The sequence below is a fragment of the Scyliorhinus canicula genome, chromosome 9 (genome assembly GCF_902713615.1).
Source record: "Scyliorhinus canicula chromosome 9, sScyCan1.1, whole genome shotgun sequence".
Lineage (NCBI taxonomy): Eukaryota > Metazoa > Chordata > Chondrichthyes > Carcharhiniformes > Scyliorhinidae > Scyliorhinus > Scyliorhinus canicula.
In genome coordinates, this window is record NC_052154.1 from 77,202,226 (window position 1) to 77,226,210 (window position 23,985).

The following is a 23,985-nucleotide window of genomic DNA, read 5'->3' on the forward strand; positions in this document are numbered from 1 at the left end:
AACAAGCTAAATAATAACCGGCTGCACTTATATTAAGGCAAAGTAATAGCAGCATGGAAGGGAACAGAAGAATATAAAAGAGAATTTAAGGTTAAAAAAAGTCTGATGAAAAGACTCTAGAATTTGCAACAGTGGTAGATAAACAAATATATTTAAGTGTTTTTGGATCTGTTAAAAGACTATACACAATGGTATTCCGACCAAGGATTCACATCATGGTGGAGGCTGGGTCCACATGACAAAAATCACACTACCAGATTAATTCAAATTCATCAACAGGCAGTGGCACTTTGGAGCATCAAGTGCAAGATGGCCAACAAGCTAAAAAGAGACAAAAACAGAAAATACTAGATAATCTCAGCAGGTCTGACAGCATAGTTGGAGAGAGATGGGAGCCAATGTTTTGAATCTGGATTACTCTTTGTCAAAGCTGGAGAGAACTGGAAATAGGGTCAGATTTATACTATGTGGGAGGGGGAGTGTGGAGCTGGATAGAGGGCTAGCGATAGATGGAGATTTGATGTTGTGGATGGAAAGACAATGTAAATGGGAGTGATTATGGCTAAGGAGGGTGCAGATTGGAATGTTTTAATGCTCTAATGCACTATCAGCATCCTACTTGACCTTAATCACCCCATTTACATACCCTTTATCATAGCTTCCTTCTCTCTCCACAGATGCTGAAAGACCTGCTGAGTCTGTCCAGTATTTTCTATGTTTCTTTCAGAATCCAGCAATTTGCTTTTTAAGAGACCTTGCCAAGGAAGTAGAAAAATCACAGCAGTAGTTACTTTGTGACATCAGTCAGGAGGAAAGTTTTTGACAAATCGGCAAGGAAACTAATAAGCTACTAAAACGAATATCAACGTTTAGAAGAGGAAAACAGACATCCCATTCATTCTCCCACCAGCCTCAGAATTATTTATCTTACCAACTGGAAGTGCGTGACTCCAACAATACACTTGTCGTTCATCTCCTTCTGATGTTTATTTTGAACCAGGCACTCCATCAGGTCCCCACTATCAATCTGATTATCTGCTAACTCCTGCAAGAGGAGAAACACAGTGAGACCACTGTTTAAAACTAGCAACAAATGAAATAGACACTGGTATCATTGTTGCTACACAGGGAACAAGGGATCATCACATTTCAACAATATTGCTATCTCCACTGTAATAGGTTCAGAAATGGTACTGTAAAGATCCACTGCAGACTATTTTCAATCTTTTGGCTTTGAACAGCTATCAGAAAATATTTCTGAGTTACTCACGTGACAATACGTCTGAATGACAGGATCACAGGCCCTCATCAGTAAGGCTTCAATCTGAATATCCTAGAAAAGGGATGAGGAAAACAAGATCAGATCATTTAATTTCACCCTTGCATTAACAGATTAGAGAAAAGATACTGAGTAAATGTGATTCATGTCTTTAACACAAAGACAGATGGACCTGTTAGCTAACTTGTAGGCGATGAGAACTACAGCTGCTCAAGGAGACTGAAGGTCAAGTACATCGAGTATCAACACTTGTATAGCTCCCATTGTGCAAAGACCATGGAAACATTATGGAAAGTGCCGGACCGAGGTATAACATGCAAGTTCTTACCATTATGCTAGTATAGAAACCCTACAGTGCTGCACCCTACCCATGTCCACCCCACCCTATCCTGGGATATTTTTGTTCAACTGCCTTTCGTAGGTTCCCTCTGCTCTCATAACTTACTTGTGATTATTGAGGTTCTTAAAAAGGAAGGAAAATTCTCCTGGATACTTACTTGTATTTCAGAGTAAAAATAACTTTTGTGAAAAATGCCAACTTCCTCACCCTCAAATGTGGCCTGCCTATGTTAATCTGCTCCAGTGACATCACCAGAGAACAAAATTCACTTAAGTTCCTTAATTTTGCTCTACATGCAAAATGGGTGAATAATTTTAAATCAAGAGTGCTCACCAGGATCAGTTTCCCGCCATATCAGATTGAGTTAGGTGTACACAATTCATTTGAAGAAGCAGGTACAATGGACTGAGTGATCCTTCCATTCAATGTTTTATAAACTTTATAACAGGTGCACAGCAGTGTGGAGCATTGCAGTCACAGCTGGTATACCACAAATATCAAAAACGTAACTCAATTTTTCAAAATATTCCTCCATGCTACTGGATGACAGCAGAAAATATTGAAATGGGGATTGATGCAACCCCTTGTACAGAGTGCGGGAAATGTAAAATGGAATTATGGAGAAGGTAGCAGTGGAAAAAAACCTTGAATGTTTCAGCATTTAATTACAGTAATAGAGGTTGAGGAAGCTGGCATTTTTCACAAAATTATTTTTACCCTGAAATACAAGTAAGTATCCAAGAGAATTTTCCTTCCTTTTTCAGAAGCTCAGTAATAGAGGTTGTGCATTCGCTCATGGTGGACGAGGTGAGACGGACGAAATGGCTTCCCTACTCATATTCACCTCATGATCTGGGGAAGGGTGACAATTCTTTGTGGAGTCACGATTTAAGGGCCTCCCTTAGAATAGAAACACCCTCACGGGAGAAGAGCATGGAAATACCACTCTTTGACACAAAAAAGGTGAAACATTCAGACTGAGCACGTTAAATGAAAAAACTAACACCACATTAGATATCTGTACATTCAGTCTGACTAATTACAAGAATGGGCAAAATCATTTACAAATAATGTTCAACATAGGTAAATAAGAGTATATTTGAGAGGAAGAACAGGGTGATCACTTATTACTCTGAAGGTGAAAGCCTAGGTAGTGTAGAGGAACAAGGGATACAAATACATCAATCACTAAACGTTGTGCCAGAGCAAGGGAACATAAAAAGCAAATCCAAGCACTAGGTTTTATTTCCAGAGGAATGTAGTGAAGTAAACCTTGGTTCAACTACACTTAGTTTACTGCGTGCAGATTATAAGAGGCATCAGAGATGATGCAGAGAATAATTACAAAGATGATTACAAAAATACATTGGTATACATATCAGAAAAGAAGTTGTGTTTTCTTTTGGAAAATATGCTGAGGGGTAACCTAATAGAAGTCTTTAAAACTATGAAAGGCTTCAATAAGAATGGATAGAGGAATGTTTCCTCTTGTGAAGAAAGACAGAACGAGAGATCAATAGAAGATAACCACCTAGAAATCCAACAGGGAATTCAACCACCGAGAAATCCAACAGGGAATTCAGAGTAAACTATTTACCCAAAATGTGGAACTCACTGCCACAGAGTGATTGAAGGGAATGGTATAGATGCTTTTGGGAGGGAGAAGGGAACAGATGATTACCATGATAGATTTAGACAGATTGGGAGTAGATTCAGCTGAAATCCTACCCAATGCTATGCAATCCTATGCACGAGTGGGTCTTTGGGACTGGGCAGTAATCATAGAATTGTTTAATAACTATTGATCTAACCGATATTGTGATGTGTTACAAATGCAACAGATCAATACCAAGTTTAAAATGGAACAAACTACTCATAATATATATATATATATATATATATATATATATATATATATATAATATATATATATATATATATAGGATGTTAGCGTGCTGGTAAGTGCACAACAGATTCCATGGGTCCAAGCATCTTTAAAGGGGAGGCAAATCTGAGGGGTTCGAAGGAGGGCAAGGGGAGACAGTGCTCTTATATCAAGAGCTCTTTTCCTTAATATAGTGGGATGCCACAAAGCAGGCTGGGAGCAGAATCTACATTTGCGATCACATGGCACCACCAGCACTTCAGCTGTTCTGAAGTCACAGTTTCTGTGGTTTAATACAGAACCCGTGAGTCCGAGTAGCAAAGACTCACTCCGTGACACCAGTGAAGCATCCTCACAGGGTTAGAGTCTTAACTGAACATTGCAGGAATTTCTTGTACATAAATTATAATTTCGTTTGATAAATCAAGCAGTGTTGTGGGGGGAAAAATCTCCCGTTTTAAAATGCAGATGATGCTAGGATCCAAAGAATAAAATAGTCAAATTGGGTCTTTAAAACACTAACAGATCAGGAAAAAAAAGTTCACACAAGATCATTGAGCTCGTAGCTAAGAGCACCACAATGCAAAGCTGTTCAAGTGGATGAGCTGAACAAACAGAAAATCAAGTTCTCAAATTATGGATTCAGTGTTTAAGAAAGGCATCTTGGTTAAGGTAGAGCCAGTCCAAAGAGTCAAACAATAGGGTGGCACGGTGGAGCAGTGGTTAGCACTGCTGCCTCACGACGCCAAGGACTCGGGTTTGATCCTGCCCCGGGTCATTGTCCGTGCGGAGTTTGCACATTCTCCCGTGTCTGCACGGCTCTCACCTTCACAGCCCAAAGATGTGTAGGGTAGGTGGATTGGCCACACTATATTGTCCCTTAATTGGAAAAAAGGTCAAACAACATTCCAGAAAGAAGCAATAAGTTCAACAACACCTCTGGCATGTGAACAAAGTCTTGGAGGATAGTATTTTCATAAAATTAGATCTGAGGGCTCACTTTACAAAACTTAATTGATGATCTTACTTACCTCTGACTCCAGCTCTGTCAGATTACCCACAATGTCTCTACAATCCACTGCCAAATCATCAAGATGATCCTGGAGACATTCCAGTTCCTATAAACACAGATGCAAACCAGTAATGAACATCAACGATGCACCATTTAATGATCAATTTGAAGCAAACATTGGTCTTTTTCCCATTCCAAATTCAACAGCAGGGAGCTGCCATAAATGAGACAAATTAATCGCACATACAGATGTAAATGGGTCTGACATAGTTGGCATTACAGAGAGATGGGAATTGAACATTTATGGGTATTCAGTATTTAGGAAGGCCAGATAAAAAAGGAAAAGGCGGTGGAGTTGCAATGCTGGTGAAATAGGAGATTAACGCAATAGCGAGGAAAGATATTAGCTCCGACGATATGGAATCTGTATTGGTAGAGCTGAGAAAGACCAATAAAACCTTAGTGGGGATTATACATAGCGCCCCAAACCCCAGTGATGTTGGGAATGGCATTAAGCAGGAAATTAGAAACTCATGCAATAAAGGAACATCTGTAATTATGGATGATTTTAATCTGCATAGAGATTGGGTAAATTGAATTGATCACAATGGAATATTTGGAGTGTATACGTGATGGTTTTCTGGGCCAATATGTTGAGGAACCAACTAGAGAACAGGCCATCCTATTCTGAGTATTGTGGAATGAGAAAGGAATCATTGGCAATCTAGTTGTGCGAGACAGCTTGGGAGGTGAGCGACCATAATATGACAGAATTTTTAATCAATATGGAGAATGACGTAATTGATTCTGAGACTCTGGTCCTGAATCTCCATAAAGGAAACTACGATGATATGAGGCGCAGTTAGCTATGCTGGATTGGGGCAATATTATTTAACGGGATGACAAGTGGAGAGCCAATGACAAACATTCAAAGAGCACGTGGGTGATCTTCAACAATTGTTTATTCCTGTCAGGCTTAAAAGTAAAACTGGATAGGTGGTCAAACCACAGCTTACAAAGGAAATTAGTGGTCCAAGGAAGAGGCATAGAAAACAACAGACCCGAGGACTGGGGACAGTTTAGAATTCGAAGGAGGACCAAGGGATTAATTGAGAAGGGGAAAATAGAGTATGAATGTAAGCTTGCAGGAAACATAAAAAACTGACTAAATGTTTCTATAGGTGTGTGAAGAGAAAAAGATTAATCAGTAAAGGAGGAATTTATAATAGCGAACAAAATAAATGGCTGGCCAACTAAATACATACTTTGGTTCGGTCTTCACAAAGGAAGACACAAATAACACCGTTGAAATGTTGGGGAACACAGGGTCTGAGAGAGGGAGAACTGAAGGATATTAGAGAAATGGTATTGGGGAAATTGATGGGATTGAAGGCCGATAAATCACCAGGGCCTGATAATCTACATCCCAGAGTACTTATAAATGGCTCGGGAAATAGTGGTTACCTTCCAAGATTCTATCGACTCTGGAACAGTTCCTACAGATTAATGTAACTCCACTATTTAAAGGAGAAGGTAGAGAGAAAACGGAATTATAGGCCAGTAAGCCTGGCTTGAGGTTGGGAAAATTCTGGTATGCATAATCAAGGATTTTATAACAGAAAACTTGGAAAACTGTGGCAGGATCGGACAAAGTTAGCATGGGTTTATGAAAGGGAAATCATGCTTGACAAATTTACTGGAATTCTTAAAGGATCATCATAGGATTTACAGTGTAGAAGGAGGCCATTCGGCCCATTGAGTCTACACCAGCCCCTGAAACAGCATCCTACCTAAGCCAATGCCTCCACCCTATCCCCATAACCCAGCAAACCCACCTAACTTTTGGACACTATCCAAGACCAATCCACCTAACCAGCACATCTTTGAACTGTGGGAGGATACAGGGGCGCCCATCGGAAACCCATACAGACATGGGGAGAATGGACAGACTCTGCACAGTGATCCAAGCCGGGAATCAAACCCGGGACCCTGGTGCTGTGACGCAACAGTGCTAACCAGTGTGCTACCGTGCCAGATGTAACTAGTAGAATTGATAAAGGGGAGCCAGTGGAAGTGGTTTAATTGGATTTTCAGAAGGCTTTCAACAAAGTCCCACATAAGAGATCAGCGTGTAAAATGAAAGCACATGGGATCAGGGGTAGTGGTATTGAGATGGATAGAAAACCGGTTGACAGACAGGAAACAGAGTAGGAACAAATGGTACTTCTTCCAAATGGCAGGCAGTGACCAGTGGGGTACCGCAGGTATAAGTGCTAGCACCCCAGCTATTCACAGTATATATTAATGATTTAGATGAGGGAACAAAATGTAATATCTTCAAATTTGCAGATGACACAAAGCTGGGTGGGAGGGTGAGCTGTGAAAAGAATGAAGAGATCCCACAATATGATTTGGGAAAGTTGAGTGAGCGGGCAAATGAATAACAGATGCCATACAATATGGTTAAATGTTGAGGTTATCCACTTTGGTAGCAAAAACAGGAAGGCTGATTATTTTCTGAATGGCCATAAATTAGGAGACAGGTATGTGCAAGGAAACCTGGATATCCTCATACACCTGCCGCTGAAGGTAAGCATGCAGGTGTAACAGGTGGTAATGGGGGCAAATGTTGTCCTTCAGAGCGAGAAGATTTGAGTACTTCAAGTCTCGCACAACTTGAGCAGGCATGACTTGCTGCAATTATACAGGGCCTTTGGCCTTGGTGGGGCCACACCTGGAATATTGTGTGCAGTTCTCGTCTCCTTACTTGAGGAAGGATGTTCTTGCTAAGGAGGGAGTGCAGAGAAGGTTTACCAGACTGAATCCTGGGATGGTGGGACTGATGTACGAGAAGAGATGGAGTCAGTCAGTATTGTATTCATTGGAGTTCAGAAGAATGGGGGGGGGGGGGGGGGAGAAGAGAGAGAAAGAGAAAAGAGATAGAGGGAGAAAGAGAGAGGAGAGAGAGAATCTCATAGAAACCTATAAAATTCTAACAAGATGAGACAGGATAAATGTAAGAAGAATGTTCCAGATGGTGGGGTGTCCAGAATCAGGGGTCACAATCGGAGGATACGGCTTGGGTCATTTAGGACTGAGATGAGGAGAAATTTCTTCACCTAGAGTGGTCAGTCTGTGGAATTCGCTATCACAGAAAGCAGTTGAGGCCAAAACACTGTTCAAGAAGCAGTTAGATATAGCACGTGGGACAAATGGGATCAAAGGATTTTTTTTGTTGGGGGGGGGGGGGGAAAGGAGAAAATCAGACAATTGAGTTGGACGATCTGCCATGATCATGATGAATAATGGAGCAGGCTCGAAGGGACGAAATGGCCTCCCCTGCTCCTATTTTATATGTTTCTCTGTGGATCAGTTTCCAATGGAGTGAAGTACAAGGGCTTAGGCGAGTTTATTATGAACTGTATAAATGTATGTCTGCCCAATCTAAATTCCTATCAATGCACATCATTCAAACAATATATGTGGCAATTATCAGTTCTCATTTTGGACAAAATACATGACAAACCCAAGCCCAAAGTGAGAAGGTGCCAATTGCACCATCACTATGCCCCAAGACTGGCCAGGCACTAGGCACATACTAAGTGATGATGAAATCAATAGAGGGTTATGGACAGTAAGTTTTCTACACTGCAATTACATTGTCACATGGACACAGCACTTCCTCTGAACAACCAGACGGAATCCAGTTAAATTATCAGATTAATCTTGCAGCTGTAAACATCTTCCTGCAGAATGCATACATGTCTCTTTTGACCTTCCCCCTTTGGGATACACCATGGCAATGCTGTAGCTGAATACATCCAGTCTGGCATTACCTGTCCAGGATCTGTTTTTTCACTGCACCATTTCCCAAGGTCAATTATGCATCGTTCTTGCAAAGCAGGCTCCAACTTCACATCCAAGGCTCGTTGATGAAGAATTCGCTGAATCTCTGCTCGGCAGTCTCTGGATAACTGAATGGGGAGAAAAAAATGTTCCAGTCAGTTTGCCTGGTCTTTTTCAAACAATATTTTAAACTGACGCAGCAAATAAACAGCTTATCCAGCCCAATCAGCCTATGTGGTTATGATGCACACAAGCCTCCAACACCCATTAAAACTCTTCTCAAGATATCCTCCTCAGAATCATAGAATCTACAGTGCAGATGGAGGCCATTCGTCCCATCGAATCTGCACTGGCCCTTGGAAAGAGCACCCCACTTAAGCCCACACCTCCACCCCATCCCCATAGCCCAGTAACCCCACCTAACCTTTTTGGACACTAAGGGTTATTTATCATGGCCAATCCACCTAACCTACGCATCTTTGGACTGTGGGAGGAAACTGGAGCATCCGGAGGAAATCCATGGGGAGAACGTGCAACTCGGCACAGACAGTGCCCAAGTCGGAATCAAACCTGGGTCACTGGAGCTGTGAAGCAACTGTGCTAACCACTGAGCTACAGTGCCGGCCATTTGTGCCTCAAGTACTTAATCAGGTTTCACTTGTGTGCATCAATGCTACTCACGTCACCCACTCAATCAATCTCCGCATTGGTCATACAGTAAAAGATTAGCAGGATTTGGATAAACATGATTTTGATCAGTTACACGATACATTAAAAATCTGATTCCTGACGTTAATAATTCAATGCACTAAGGCGCAACCACACATCAAGTTAGCATCGTGATAATAGTACTTACTTTAAATGTACACAAAGTCCATAATAACAAACATAATCCTCAAAATGAAACCTCGGCATTGATTCTTCACAAGCGCACTTTACAAATCCCAGCCAAGAGCTGAGGGACTTGACCATTATAAGTGAAACACATGGATTTTTGTTATAAAATGAAAGTGATACCATCTAAATTTGATAGCCATTAAACATATTTACTCCAAAACAAGAGCCAGATTTCAATTAAGGCAAGGAGCTGAGGACAGTTTCCACATATAGTAGGTTCCAAGAAAGAAGCGAACAGGGAATGTGGCGACTAGGGATTTTTCACAGTAACTTCATTTGAAGCCTACTTGTGGCAATAAGCGATTTTCATTTTTCATTACACGCATTAAAATACTGAAAGAATACACAGGGGGGGCAGTACAGACACTGCAGCACATTTGTTCATTCCCCTTATGTTCTTGAGGAGAATTGCACTGTATCCACGTAGAAGTTCCTGAAGTGTTCAGGGGAGGCAGTGGCATTATAGTATTGTCACTGAACTAGTAATCCAGACAGTGTCATGCTCTGGGGACCTGGTTTTGAATCCTGCCTTAGCAGATAATGAAAATTGAATTCAATAAAATCTGCAGTTAAACCATTATCGATTGTTATAAAACTCCATCTGGTTCACTCATGTCCCTAACGGAATGAAATCTGTCGTCCTTACCTGGTCTGGCCTACATGTGACTCCAGATCCACAGCAATGACTCTTAAATGCCCTCAGGGGTGGACAATAAACACTTGCCCAACCATGAACAAATTTAAAAAGCTGCCATCAGTATAGAAGAGCAGATTCAAGGCACTGCCCAACAACAATAAATTTAGTGGTGCAAACAGATATCAGTGTGTAAGCACTCATTGATTTCTAGAAGGTATAATCATCTGGAACTGGCTTACTGAAGGCCACATGAAAAAGCATCTGAGCATTATAGCAGCGCTTTAACATATTGAAAGGTTTAATGTTCACAGTGCTGGAGGGCCTGCCACTGGCAAGCGCTGTCCCATTTTGCAGCATTTATTGTTGGAGATCGTTTTAACCTATTGAGTTCTGGAAGGGTCATGTCACACTGGAATGCATCATTTCCCATCACCAATCACCTCCCAAAGCTGTAGGCACAAATCTACAAAGAACATCATGTGCGGGAAATCAGATAAATACCTCAGCAATTTAAAAATACAGCTCCCAGTAAAAAGCAGCTTTGTGTTGCTCTTAACAGTTTTGTTTACCTTACAAGGTGGTATTTATCTGAAACAGGCAACCACCAATATATCTCATTTTGCGATCACACTGCATTATGGGGAGACAGTGACGTGGCGGTAGCATCACCGGACAATTCGGAGATCCGGGGTAATTCTCTGGGGTCAGGGGCCCAAATCCCACAACAGCAGCTGATGGAATTTAAATTCACTTAATAACCTGGAAGTAAAAGTTAGTCTCACTAATGTTAACCATGAAATCATTGTTGTAAAAACATATCTGGTTCACTAATATCCTTTAGGGAAGGAAACCTGCCATCCTTACATATGACTTGAGACCCATAGCAATGTGGTTTGTTCTCAAATGCCCTCTGAAATGGTTGAACAAGCTGCTCAGTTATATCAAACAATTAGAGCCTAAAAAAAAATGAATGAAACCTGACAGATCACCTGGCATCAACCTAGGCACTGAATACGACACTGTCAAATCCAGCCCTGCAAATTTCTTCTTACTAAAATCTCAGGGCTAGATTAGTCAAGCAACAACCTCACAGTCATACTTGCTGAATCATACCGTACAATGTCCCAGACATCACCATTGCCAACCTTGGGTACATCCTGTTCCACCCATGGGACAGAGCCAGGAGAGGTCCCAACACATTGGTATGTTGGCATGAGTTGCCTTAGGAGTCCTCAAGATTAGGTCCAGACCTCATGAAGTCGGATGGCATCAGGTCAAGCATAGGCAAGGAAACATTCTTCTGATTACCAGCTACACCCTCCCTCAGTTGGTGAATCAGTACTCCATATCGAACACCAGTTGGAAGAGCACGGAGGGTGGCAAAGGCACAAAATATTCGCTGGCAAGAACTTGGTACCAACACAACTGACCAAGCCCAAAAAAACATAGCTGGTAGTCTAGATCTTTGGGGGGGTGGTGAGGGAATGAACAAAAGGGAAAAGCCTGTCCTCCCCAATCTACCTGCCACAGCTGCAGCTACCCTTGACCGTATTGGCAGGAATGATCAAGTCCTGTCGAAGTGACGTTCAATCTTCACACTTAAGATACCCTTCATCGTGTTATGTGGTTCGACCACCATGCGAAATGGATGGATTTCAAACAAATCTAACAACCGGTATCTATGAGGCACTGAGAGCCACCAGCAGCAGCAGATTTTATTCAATCATAATATGCAATCCCATAACCCAGTATATCTCCCACTCTACCTTTACCATCATGCGGAGGATGAACCCTTGTTCAAACAAGAGTGCAGGAAGACTTGGCAGGAGCAGCACCAGGCATACCTAAAATGTCAATCTGGTGAAGCTACAACATAGGACTACTCGCATGCCAAACAGCGCAAGCAACATGCAATATTCAGAGCTAAGTGATCCCACAACCAATAAATAAGATCTACGCTGTGCAGTCCTGCCACATCCAGTGGTGGTGGACAATTATACTAACCAGAGGACTCCCCACAAGTATCCCCATGCTCAATGATGGGGGAACCATTAGATACAAGGCTGAGGGATTTGCAATTAGCTTCAGCAAGAAGTGCCAAGCGGATGATCCATCTCAGTCTCCTCCTGAGGTCCCAGCATCACCAGTTGCCAGTTTTCAGCCAACGTGATCAATAAATGACTGAGGCACTGGATACTACAACGGCTATGAGCCCTGTGGCTTGTGCTCCAGAACTAGCCACACGACTAGCAAAGCTGCTCCAGCTACAACACTGGCATCTACCTGACAACGTGGTAATTTCCCAGGTTATGCTGTCAACAAAAAGCAGGACAAATCCAACTTGACCAATTACCACCCCATCGGTCTACTCTCGATCATTAAAGTAATGGACGGTATCGTTGACAGTGCAAGAAGGCAGTACTTACTCAGCAAGAACACATTCACTCACACTCAGGTTCTGCCAGGGCCACTCAGCTCCTGACCTCATTCCAGCCGATCCAAACATGAACAAAGAGTTGAACTCGAGGTGAGGTCAAAGCGGCCCTAACGAAGCTAAACTCAAGAGGAATCAGGAGGAACATTCTCCTGATCCACTGGTTTGAGTCATACCCTTTTAAAAACACAGGGCGAATGTGCAAACCCCAGACGGATAGTGACCCAGAGCTTGCGACCTCGGTGCCGTGATGTAGCAGTGCTAACCACTGCGCCACTGTGCTGCCCTGGTTTGAGTCATACCCAGCACAAAGGAAGCCTGATGCGGTTTTTCAACACCAATCAAATTAGCCCTGGGACATGACTGCAAGAGCTCCTCAGGGTAGTGTCCTCGTCCCAATCATCTCCAGCTTTTTTCATCAATTACCTTCCTCTCCATCAGAAGGTTAGGAGTGAGGATATTCACTGATGATTTCACAATGTTCAACATCATTTGTGACTCCTCAGTTACTGAAGACGGCTGTGCACAAATGCAGCAAGACCAGGTCAATATTCAAGCTTGGGATGATAAATGGCAAGTAACATTCACACCACAAAATGCCAGGCAATGAGCATCTTCAACAAAAGAGAATCTAACCATCTCCCCTTGATATGCAATGGCATTCTCATTGCTGAATCCCCCATTATCACCATCCTGGGGGGGTTTACCAGGAAATTGAACTGGACCAACCATTTAAATATTGTGCCTACAAGACAGATTAGAGGCTGGGAATTCTGCTGGCTCCCCAAAGTCAAATAGCATCCAGGAAAAGCAGCCCACTTGATTGGCACCACGTTAACCATTCACTCCATCCACCATTGATGCACAAGTGCAACAGTGTGTACCATCTAACAGATGCACTGCAGCAACTCACCAAGGATCCTTCAACAGCACCTTCCAAACCCCTGACTTCCACCACTGAGGACAAAGGCCGCAGATGTACGAGAAACCACCATCCGAGAGTTCTCTCCATGCCACACACCATCTTAACTTGTAAATATATCGCCATTCTTTCACCGTCAATGGGTCAAAATCCTAAAACTCCCTTCTTGTAGCATTGACGGTGTACCGACACCACATTGACTGCACTGGTTCAAGAGGCAGCTCACCATCACCACCATCTCCAGGGCAATTAGGGATGGCCAATAAATGCTGGCCTAGCTAGCAACACCTACATCCCATAAATTAAAAAAAACATAAGCCTAGTGCATTAACTGACACTTCAGGCCACACCCAGGACCTCCGCGTCAACACCTACCCAAAAAGCAGAACGTCACTAACCTTGAAAGTTCATCGACTGAAATCAGGATAGAATGAAAACAGCAAGTGTTAATGGGTGAATTTGTTAGTGGAGAAACCTTTTCACAGTCAGAAGGGCAGGGCTGAGCAGTTCAATTAAAGTGACTTAAATTTCAAAGACAAAAGCTCTGCACCACAATGAGGGAGGTCAGAGCCACATCAGCCAGATGGTGAAATACTATTTAGCTTTTTAGAGCTTGGCAGGATCAGTTGGTTCATGAAAAGTGGGTCCTTTAGACACTAAGCATCTATGCTCATGATTTACACCAATTATCCTATGAGAGCTTTCACAACCCTTTGAATTTATGATACTCTTTTTGGAAATTACATCTGGATAACCCGTGACCAAGCTCAGCTGTGATGCCAATCCATGTCCAGACTCTCTCAAATGTAATGACCCCGGGTTGCAGGCACAGTCAGCATAATTGGGTGTGTGAGGGCCGCATGGAAAATTTGCTGAATTGATATCCCCTTCAAAACAATAAAAATATGCTTAACGTCATACAGAAATGTATGACCTGACATTCTCACCCTGCGTCCTTGTTCTTCTGTACGATAAGCATGACGATATAGACAAGAAAACACTGCTCCAGGGGGCAGCATTTCACTTGTTTGATTCCAACCCTGAGTGTGGCAAAGCCTGGAAGCATCACCCTGGCACTTGCGATAAAGAACCGGATCCAGCCTGAGGATGGGAGCCAGAAGGCATTGTTAGAAACTGCGACAAATTACCATCCATCTTTACCAGCACTTGGCTCATTTATCTAAAGTCAAATTCACAACCAGAATACTTTTGCATTGAAGAGATCTTTTGACATGCAGTGAACATGCAATGTACAAAGAATCTGCTGTAACATTTCACTGAAATCTCAGTGGCAAAATTATCCTGAGGAGTGATTTAAACACATTTTACAAGGGTGAGATTAGCACCTGGTTTGTGTAATTTATTGAAATTAAGAATTAAATTATTCTTCAAACAATGTCACCTTATCATTCCACCCCATTAGTTCTTGGCATTTTGAGCACAAGTCAGCACCTTGAGACACGCATGGAAAACTGGTGGAAGCTTATTCCTCTCAAAAAAAAGTCATGACCTTGCAGAGTATCACACTAAAACGGACAACATTATCCAGCTGCCGTTATAATCCTGTCTCCATGTTCCTCTGTATAGCAGGCATGCCCACCTCAATATGACAGCTGAACAGGCAATTAATTCAGTGAAATTCTAATCTATTTCTCTATTGGATGATGCATTCAAAATATTTGAAGCCAATGCTCTCATCTTTAAAATGTTAACAAACACAGGGAGTCAATGTAAAAATCACCATCAGCAAATCTGGAACGCTAAGTGCATAGTGCTGCTTATTCATCAGGTATTGGGTTGCCAATTGTATGGAGCTTTCTTTCTCATCAGGAAAAGGAGTAATCACTGTATGAAGCTGCCCTTTTGTCAGCATTTACAGACCACTTTCAATATGTTCAAATTACAATATTATACAGGATAGATTCACAATTTATTAGACATAAAAATGCCTATTTTTGTGAAAGATGTCAACATTATCAGTCTGTTTCATCTGTACTGTTCCCCATATCTCTTTTGTAAAGATTAGCCTTTCCCTCCTGATGCTTGTGGCAAACAAATAGAAGGTAGATGGGCCATAAGGGAATTCTCTCAGTCACCATTGTCCCCTGGTGTTGTCTGCTTGCCCTTGGAGGTCAAGGAGCAATTTTCCCAAACTCCATCCCCCTTCCCCACCCCACCCAAACCTTAATATTTGCCCCACATGAGAAGATTGTGCAGTTGCAGAGGCAATGGTGACACCATATCAGGAGGGGACAGGCTAAATTGACCAGCTATTCCTTCAGTTATTTTCCACACGTTTATATGCTCATTTACTGTTTACTTTTCTTTTTTGTATGCCACTGATATTTACAGCATTCTTTGTTTGACTTCAGATTTCTAGCAGTTAATGTTTGGGTCAACATTGTTACAAATGGGCAGGACAGGGCAGCACGGCGGCGCATTGGTTAGTACAGCTGTCTCACAGCACTGAGGGTCCGGGTTCGATCCTGGCCCCGGCCACTGTGTAGAATATGCCCATTCTCCCAGTGTTTGTATGGGTCTCATTCCCACAACCAAAAGATGTGCAGGCTACGTAGATTGGCCATGCTAAATTGCCCCTTAATTGGGAGGAAAAAAGTAATTGGGTACTCTAAATTTATTTATTCTTTTTTAAAAGGGGGCAGGAGAGATGGCTTACTTCCAGTCACGGGAGATGAAGTACTGCAGCTCAAGGAGGCGATGCTCACACTCCTCCACCATCTTTTCTGTGTAAAGGTGTTCCATCAAACACGAGAGGATCCTTCCAATAGAAATATTAGCAATTTTTAGCACAACAGGTTAGTTTGACCCATTGTCAAATAAAAAACCGTCACTGGTAAAGCGTGAAACCACACCAAATGAGCAGCTTCCCTCAGTAAGCTTAAAATAAGACAGCAATGAAACTTTAGTCACAATCACACAATGTTACTAGTGTTAACATGTCTATGTACACCACAGTTTTCAGCTGACAAAATGCACCTTGCATCTGTCAATATATTGCCCATCTAGCCATATATATATATAGGACAGATAGATGGGCATAGGGGGCGGGGTTACATTGTTAGTAAGGAATGAAATTAAATCGATAGCAAGAAGCAATATAGGATCAGAAGGCATAGAATCTGTGTGGATAGAGTTGAAAAATCGCAAAGGGAAAAAACCACCCTGATGGGAGTTATGTATAGGTCCCCCGAGTAGGAGGATGTGGGACAGAAAATAAATCAGGAGCTAGAAAAAGCACATATGAAAGGCAACTTTACAAAGGCAAGATTACAATAATGATGGGGGACTTCAATATGCAGGTAACTGGGAAAATGGTATTGGATCCCAAGAAAAGGATTTTGTGGAATGTCTAAGAGATGTTTTTTTGGAGCAACTTGTGACAGAGCCCACTAGGGAACAGGCAATTCCAGATTTGGTGATATTTAATGAGGCAGACTTGATTAAGGAACTTAAGATGAAGTTCCCTTATTGCAATTAAATAAAGGTAACTTACAAAGACATGAAGTTGGAGCTGGCCAGAGTTGTTTGGAAGGGGAGCCTAGCAGGGAAGACAGTAGAACAGAAATGGCAAGAGTTTTGGGGGTTATTCAGGATACACAACAGAAATGCATCCCAAGGAGGAGGACACATGCTAAGGGGAGGATGAGGCATCCATGGCTGACGAGGGAAAAAAGGTAAAGGAGAGGCAGGAATAGAGATTTGACCACTGGAAAAATAGCCTGGAGAAGTAGCAATAGGAAACAAAGAAATGGCAGAGGAACTGAATAGTTACTTCGCATCAGTCTTCACGGTGGGTTACCACAACTTCAAGAGAGTCAATGGGCAGAAGTGAATGTCGTGACTATCACTAAGGAGAAGGTTCGGGGAAACTGAAAGGTTTGAAAGTGGATAAATCACCTGGACCAGATGGACTACATCCCAGTGTTCTAAAAGAGATAGCCGAGGAGATTGTGGAGGCATTGGAATCACTGGATGCAGGGAGGGTCCCAGAAAATTGGAAAATGGCAAATACAGCACCCTTATTTAAGGGAAGGAGGGAGAGAGGCAGAAGATGGCAATTGATAGGCCGATTAACCTGACTTCGGTCATTGATAAGATTTTAACTCCCATTGTCAAAGATGAGATTGCAAAGTACTTGGAAGTGCATTATAAAAAATAGGACCGAGTCAGCACGGCTTAGTCAGGGAGAGGTCATGTCTGACAAATCTGTTAAAATTATTTGAGAGGACAACAAGGGAGTTAGACAAAGGGGAACCAGTGGCCGTGATCTATTTAGATTTCTTTTTTTTCCCATAAATTTAGAGTTACCCAATTATTTATTTACCAATTAATTGGAAATTTAGTGTTGCCAATCCACCTAACCTGAATATCTTTGGGCTGTGGGAATAAGGCTTAGGAAATAAGAATCACAAAGGGACTTGGGAGTCCTAGTTCAAGATTCTCTTACAGTTAACATGCAGGTTCAGTCAACAGTTAGGAAGGAAAATGCAATGTTAGCATTCATGTCAAAAGGGCCAGAATACAAGAGTAGGGATGGACTTCGGAGGCTACATCAGACTTTGGTTAGACCCCATTTGGAGTATTGTGAGCAGTTCTGGTCCCCTTATTGAAAGATGGACGTGCTGGTCTCGGAAAGGGTCCAGGGGAGGCTCACAACAATGATCTCTGGAATGAAGAACTTGTCCGTTGAGGAACGGTTGAGGACTCTGGATCTGTGCTTTTTGGAATTTAGAAGAATGAGGGGGCGGGGGGGATCTTATTGAACCTGACAGGATACCGAGAGGCCTAGATAGAGAGGATGTGGAGAGGATGTTTTCACTGGTAGGAAAAACTAGAACCCGAGGCCTCAGCCTCAGAATGAAGGAACGATCCTTTAAAACAGAGATAAAGAGGAATTTCTTCAGCCGAAGGGTGGTGAATCTGTGGAACTCTGCCGCAGAAGACTGCGGAGCCCAAATCATTGTGTATCTTTAAGACAGAGATAGATAAGTTCTTATTAATAAGGGGGTCAGGGAATACGGGGAGAGGGCAGGGGAATGAGGATGAGAAACATCTGCCATGATTGAACGATGGAGCAGACTCAATGGGTCGAACGGCCTAATTCTGCTCCTGTGTCTTATGGTCTTTCTTTTGAAAACACCAACACTTGCTGGGCTACGCTTACCAAGGCCATAGCAGCTCTTTCACACATAACTCAAGAATAGAAATAGAAAGCATAAGTTGAATCCAATGCAATATTCTGTCAATATGCACACTTTCCATTGGGAGCCATTGGATAGTCAACAGTAACCCTAACAATGGACTGAAGCACCCCAATTAGATCCCTGGTTGAGACTGGGCATTTGTCATAAATTGAACCTACAACATCAACAATGTGTGGCTTCATGCTTCTCTGGATGATGCCTTTGTCAACATGGCTGTTAGGCACAGGTGAAGGTCATTCAGCGACTCAAACCTGTTATCATTACATTAAATCAATACCTCACAGCATTTACCCAATTGTGTTCAATATCCCTTGATGGAGCAGGCTCAAAGTGCCAAATGGCCTCCTCCTGCTTCTATCTGCTATGTATTCTTCTCGAATAAAATCTGATCAATTTTGGCCCTTTTGACCTCGTAGCCACAGTCTTGTGGAGGGAGAGTTCCAAATTTCCACTGTCACGTGGGGAAAATTCACAGGGGCTTCCAGAATTCACTGGGGCTGGTTTAGCTCACTGGGCTAAATCATTGGCTTTTAAAGCAGACCCAGCAGGACGGTTCGATTCCCGTACTAGCCTCCCCGGACAGGCGCCGAAATGTGGCGACTAGGGGCTTTTCACAGTAACTTCATTGAAGCCTACTCGTGACAATAAGCGATTTTCATTTTCATTTCATTTTTTCACTCCTTAAAATGACTGTACTTTAATTTTAGGATTATGTCTTCTTACACATTCTTATCTGGACTCAAGATTCACAAAGTTGGCGGCAATTAAAGAAATGGATGTACAAAAAGACCAAGCCCAGAATCTCAATTACAGACAGTACACACCCAAGATTAGAGCATACGGATTGAGTGGACCACTAGGCCCTTCCAGCCTGCTCCACAATTCAATAAGGTCCTGGTTGAACTTACTAACAACATGCCTACGCCCAATATTCTTCCCCCCACCCCCCCTATTTTAAAAAAATCCAGAACCTATCTGCTTCTGCCTTGAAAACATGCAAAGACTCTGCTTCCATTGCCTTTTGAGAAAGAGTTGCAAAGACACACTACCCTCAGAATAAAATTCTTCTCATCTCGGTCTTAAATGGGTGACCTCTTATTTTTAAACAATGACTCCTAGTTTTAGATTCTCCCACGAGAGGCATCCTCTCTACACCCACCATTTCAAGATCCCTCAGGATCATGTGTGTTTCAATTAGGTCACCTCTTACTCTTCTAAACTCCAGCAGGTACAAGCCTGGCAGCAAACACGATACTATTTCTTACTTACATTGGATCCCCATTGCGAATGTGTTTACAGGCTGTTTGGATGACAGACTCGCAGGCTTCATTCAGTGCTCGATCAATACGGTAGTCTGCACCAGGGTCTGTTTCTTGAATTAGGGACTGAAGCTGGAATAGGAGTAGAAGGGGCATTAAGCATGCACAGTCTAACTAGAAATCTGGTCCCCGAGGTTTCACTACTTCTATTAATGATTAAATTACATAAGTACATGTCTGGTTGTATCCTCCGTACAAAGGAGAAACATTTGAAGTGCACTGTTTTTGTGCAACGCATCTGTGGTATCCAGGTCATGACATTGATTTTCACTGCAGTCTAACATCTACTTCATTATTCATTAAGAGATTTTGAATGCCTACAGTGCAGACGGAGGCCATTCAGCCCATCTGCACCAAACTTCCAAAGGAGCATCCCATCCAGGCCCGCACCCCTGCCCTATCCCTGTAACCCCACCAAACGTACACATCCTTGTACATTAAGGGGGAATTTAGCTTGGCCATCTAACTTGGACATCTTTGGACCATGGGAGGAAACCAGAGCACCCAGAGGAAACCCATTTGTACACAGGGAGAAGTGTAAACAGTCATTCAGGGTCAGAATTGAACTCAAGTCCCTGGCGCTGTCAGCCAGCAGTGCTAACCACTAACACTGTGCAGAATTTTACTTGCTGACATTAAGACAAGATCTCTGTTACTATTTTTTTTAAACTGAAAAGGTCCAGAACAGGCGCCGGAGTAAGGTGACTTGGGGATTTTCACAGTAACTTCGTTGCAATGTTAATGTAAGCCTACTTGTGACAATAATAAAGACTACTATTATAAGATTAGCCAGTGGTGGAAAATCAAATGTCTCATTCAAAGTACACTCTCCTGGGCTGACTTTTAGCTGCCTCATATAATCTCATTAGAAGCAATGCAACATTTTCCAATGACGAAGACCAGCAACATCGGGAGAACTGTCAACATCTGCTCAGTGTGCTGGAAATGCTCTCTTTCAATCTGCCTTTCCTATGCTGTGCCAAGTACAAAATGATCAAATATCACTTCTAATCTCACATAACGTCAACAGAGTCAAATTATATGGCGTGACTTTTAAACAGGTTAAAAGACCATGACTTTTCAACCTATCAAAACACTCACCGACTGCTGGCAGTTCTGACCCAGACTGCCCTTGTCACCTCGACCCACTCTCATCAAGCAGTGTAACGTTCGGCCTTTCCGGTGCAGGCCTGAACAGTGGAGTTCGATTTCACCGCGACAGTTGAGGACAATTTCGGGGCTTAGTGAGAAATCTTCCATCAGCATTCTACGATAATCCATCATCTCTCCTTGACACTCGCCGCTCACCTGTCGACCTGTCAGGTCAGAGAGATAATTATGAAACATCAGTATCTTTGCACATAACACAGCCCCATGAGCATGAATTATCAGAGGCACACCCCATTCCCTAGTATGCTCTTATGGATTGCAAGCCTACCATCCCCTCCTCTTCCTTCATGGGGTAGACATGGCATGAAACTTAGCAGCTCTTTTACTGCAACTTTTACTGAGCCCTCTTTCTGTGGTCAAAGGACATACACCAAGTTCCCATGATTTCTCAATAGCACTTAAATTTGGTTTCCAGAAGGTACAGAATTATGATTGAATGACGCACCTATTATTCTCCACATGTTAACAAAACAGTCTCGGTTAGGAACTAGAGAAATTGCACATTGTGCAAATGTTTTATGACAGCTTTAAAGCATAAACTGAGTCTTAGCCACCTGACCAATTATGAATCTTATTTTTCACTAGGTTAGAATCATAGAATCACTACAGTGAAGGAGGCCATTTGGCCCATCGTGTCTGCACCGACCCTCTGAAAGAGCACCCTACCTATCCCAGGAACCCAACCTAACCTTTTGGACACTACGGCGCAATTTAGCATGGCCAATCCACTTAATCTGCACATCTTTGGACTGTGGGAGCAAACCGGAGCACCCGGAGGAAACCCACGCAGATTTGGGGAGAACGTGCAAGCTCCACACTTGCAGTCACCCATGGCCAGAATTGAACCCTGGTCCCTGGTGCTGTGCGGCAGCAGTGCTAACCACTGTGCCGCATGTAATCTTGTGGTCTGTAATCTTTTCAAATCTCAACGGTTCCCTGGAATCCCTTTTTTGTTTAGGTATGCAGACATCGATAAGCAAAGGAAACATCAGAACTTCCACCCCACCCTTGCTCCTCTCCTCTTTACAAAAGTCAAAACTGAAGAAAGGGAGAAAAGATGGGAGCCCTCCCGTTTCAGTCAGCTGCTACTTACTGGCTCAGAAAGCTCAAGTTCCTGCTCAGGAAAAGCCTTAGCAGTGAACACTCCAACTTTGTAGTGCACCCAACATCCCATAGCAAAGTCCAGAATTGCACTTGTTATCTCTTATAACTCAATTGCAACCGACAGTTATCATCAATACTTAATTAACAGAAATATTCAATGCCCTGGGTTCAGACTACATGCCCGAATTGAGATCAGTGCCGGTAAACATTAAAACTTACCTCTATGCACGGCAGATTCCAGACAGAGCAACAAATAGGAAAGTCGAGCCTCACGGGCACGCGGCAAGTTTTCTGCATTGCATCGATTTTTCCGGAGGTCATTTTTACATGCTTTGGCCAGGGAGTAACTCACTTTGTAATCCTGAACGATCAGCTTCTGTCGTGTTGTGAGTGCCTCACGACACTGGAAAGGGATAAGAAATCAGCACCTACTACAGAAGTCCTCAAGTGAAAATACATCTTTACATAACAATATCACTTTTTACAAGATCAAGCAGCAGCAGCATGAAGGATGCACCCCGGCGTGGGTGCCTGGAAACAAAAATTCCAGGATCCAAACTTCTACTTAATACACACAACATTCCTGAAGCATTAGACTTACCTAAACGGCATTCAATTTTCTCAATCAAACTCTCAATTACTGTTCCAGCATTTCAAATAATGAAATTAGAAATACTCAACAAGAAACAAGCATGTTCAAATCCTCAATTTTACTATCAAAATCTTTTTCTAATTTTACAGAATTCCTCAATGGTCTGACTGATCTTACAATCTGGTTAACATTTTCTTCAACAAAGTCCTGCCTCGCCAACTCTCTTTTAAACCCACTCCCATCTAGCTGCATGTCTCATCACTCCTGTTACGCTTCTGGACAATTTCCTATAGTTCTCCTCCTGACCTGTGTCTGTTCCCCTCTCGTTTTTGTGAAGGCCTTTGGGATGTTCTGCTATGTCGGAGGTGGCACTCAAGTTAAACGGTTAATGCTGAAACTATAATTGCAACTTTATACAGTAAATTTCAGTTACTCTCATGCTGTGCAATCAACATTCAGGGCCAGAAGGGCTGAAACCAAAGTATCCATTAGCAAACTCGGTCTCTAGTTAATAAAGAAAATAAGTTGGGTCTCCGGTATTGGAAAGCTTACTAGAATTAATGCTTTATAGCTTCATGACGTATCCTCCAGCCTAAAAATGTTGATGGCTATTGGATTTCTAACAGCTTTGATGAAGGAAGTGACCAGAAGTAAATTAAGTGTTTAGCTACTGTGCTGGTGACCATCCCATTGTCCAGAAATCTCTTTGTATGTGCTCAGCTAATGAATGTCCATGACCTGCTTATTCTGTACCCTTCATTTATATAATAATAATTAATTATTTATTTATTTTTAAATGATTTTTATTCAAATTTTTCAACAACAAAATTTTCTTCCAACAATAAAATAAACAAGACGTAGAAAAAACAGAAACAAAAGCCCCTCCCTCCCCTTACAAAGCAATAAATTAACAAACCCCCCCCCCCTGGTAGCTGCTGAAATTGACCACCCTCTAACACTCCGCCAGGAAATCAAGAAAAGGCTGCCACCGCTGAAAGAACCCTTGCACCGACCCCCTCAGGGCAAACTTGACCCTCTCCAGTTTAATGAACCCGGCCATGTCGCTGATCCAGGATTCCGGGCTCGGGGGCTTCGCATCCCTCAACTGTAAAAGGATCCTTCGCCGGGCTACTAGGGACGCAAAGGCCAGAATACCGGCCTCTTCCGCATCCTGCACTCCCGGCTCCGATGCCACCCCAAAAATAGCGAGCCCCCAGCCCGAATCCACCCTGGAACCAACCACCCTGGACAAGGTCCCCGCCACCCCCTTCGAAAAACCCTCCAGTGCCGGACAAGCCCAAAATATATGGGTGTGATTCACTG

General features: G+C 42.7%; 1 protein-coding gene across 3 annotated transcripts in view; it reads right to left on the minus strand.

Moving 5' to 3' along the window:
• Positions 1 to 23,985, minus strand: part of LOC119971440 (Golgi apparatus protein 1-like) — a 167,878-nt gene that overhangs the window by 26,622 nt on the left and 117,271 nt on the right. For all 3 annotated transcript variants that reach the window (XM_038806975.1, XM_038806974.1, XM_038806973.1), the window contains exons 7-15: positions 22,290 to 22,473; positions 20,898 to 21,112; positions 19,747 to 19,868; positions 15,930 to 16,031; positions 14,200 to 14,353; positions 8,353 to 8,490; positions 4,536 to 4,622; positions 1,271 to 1,333; positions 932 to 1,045 (exon numbers count right to left, since the gene is read on the minus strand). In XM_038806975.1, coding sequence (XP_038662903.1) covers positions 932 to 1,045; positions 1,271 to 1,333; positions 4,536 to 4,622; positions 8,353 to 8,490; positions 14,200 to 14,353; positions 15,930 to 16,031; positions 19,747 to 19,868; positions 20,898 to 21,112; positions 22,290 to 22,473 — 1,179 coding nt within the window. The remainder of the gene's footprint in view (positions 1 to 931; positions 1,046 to 1,270; positions 1,334 to 4,535; positions 4,623 to 8,352; positions 8,491 to 14,199; positions 14,354 to 15,929; positions 16,032 to 19,746; positions 19,869 to 20,897; positions 21,113 to 22,289; positions 22,474 to 23,985) is intronic.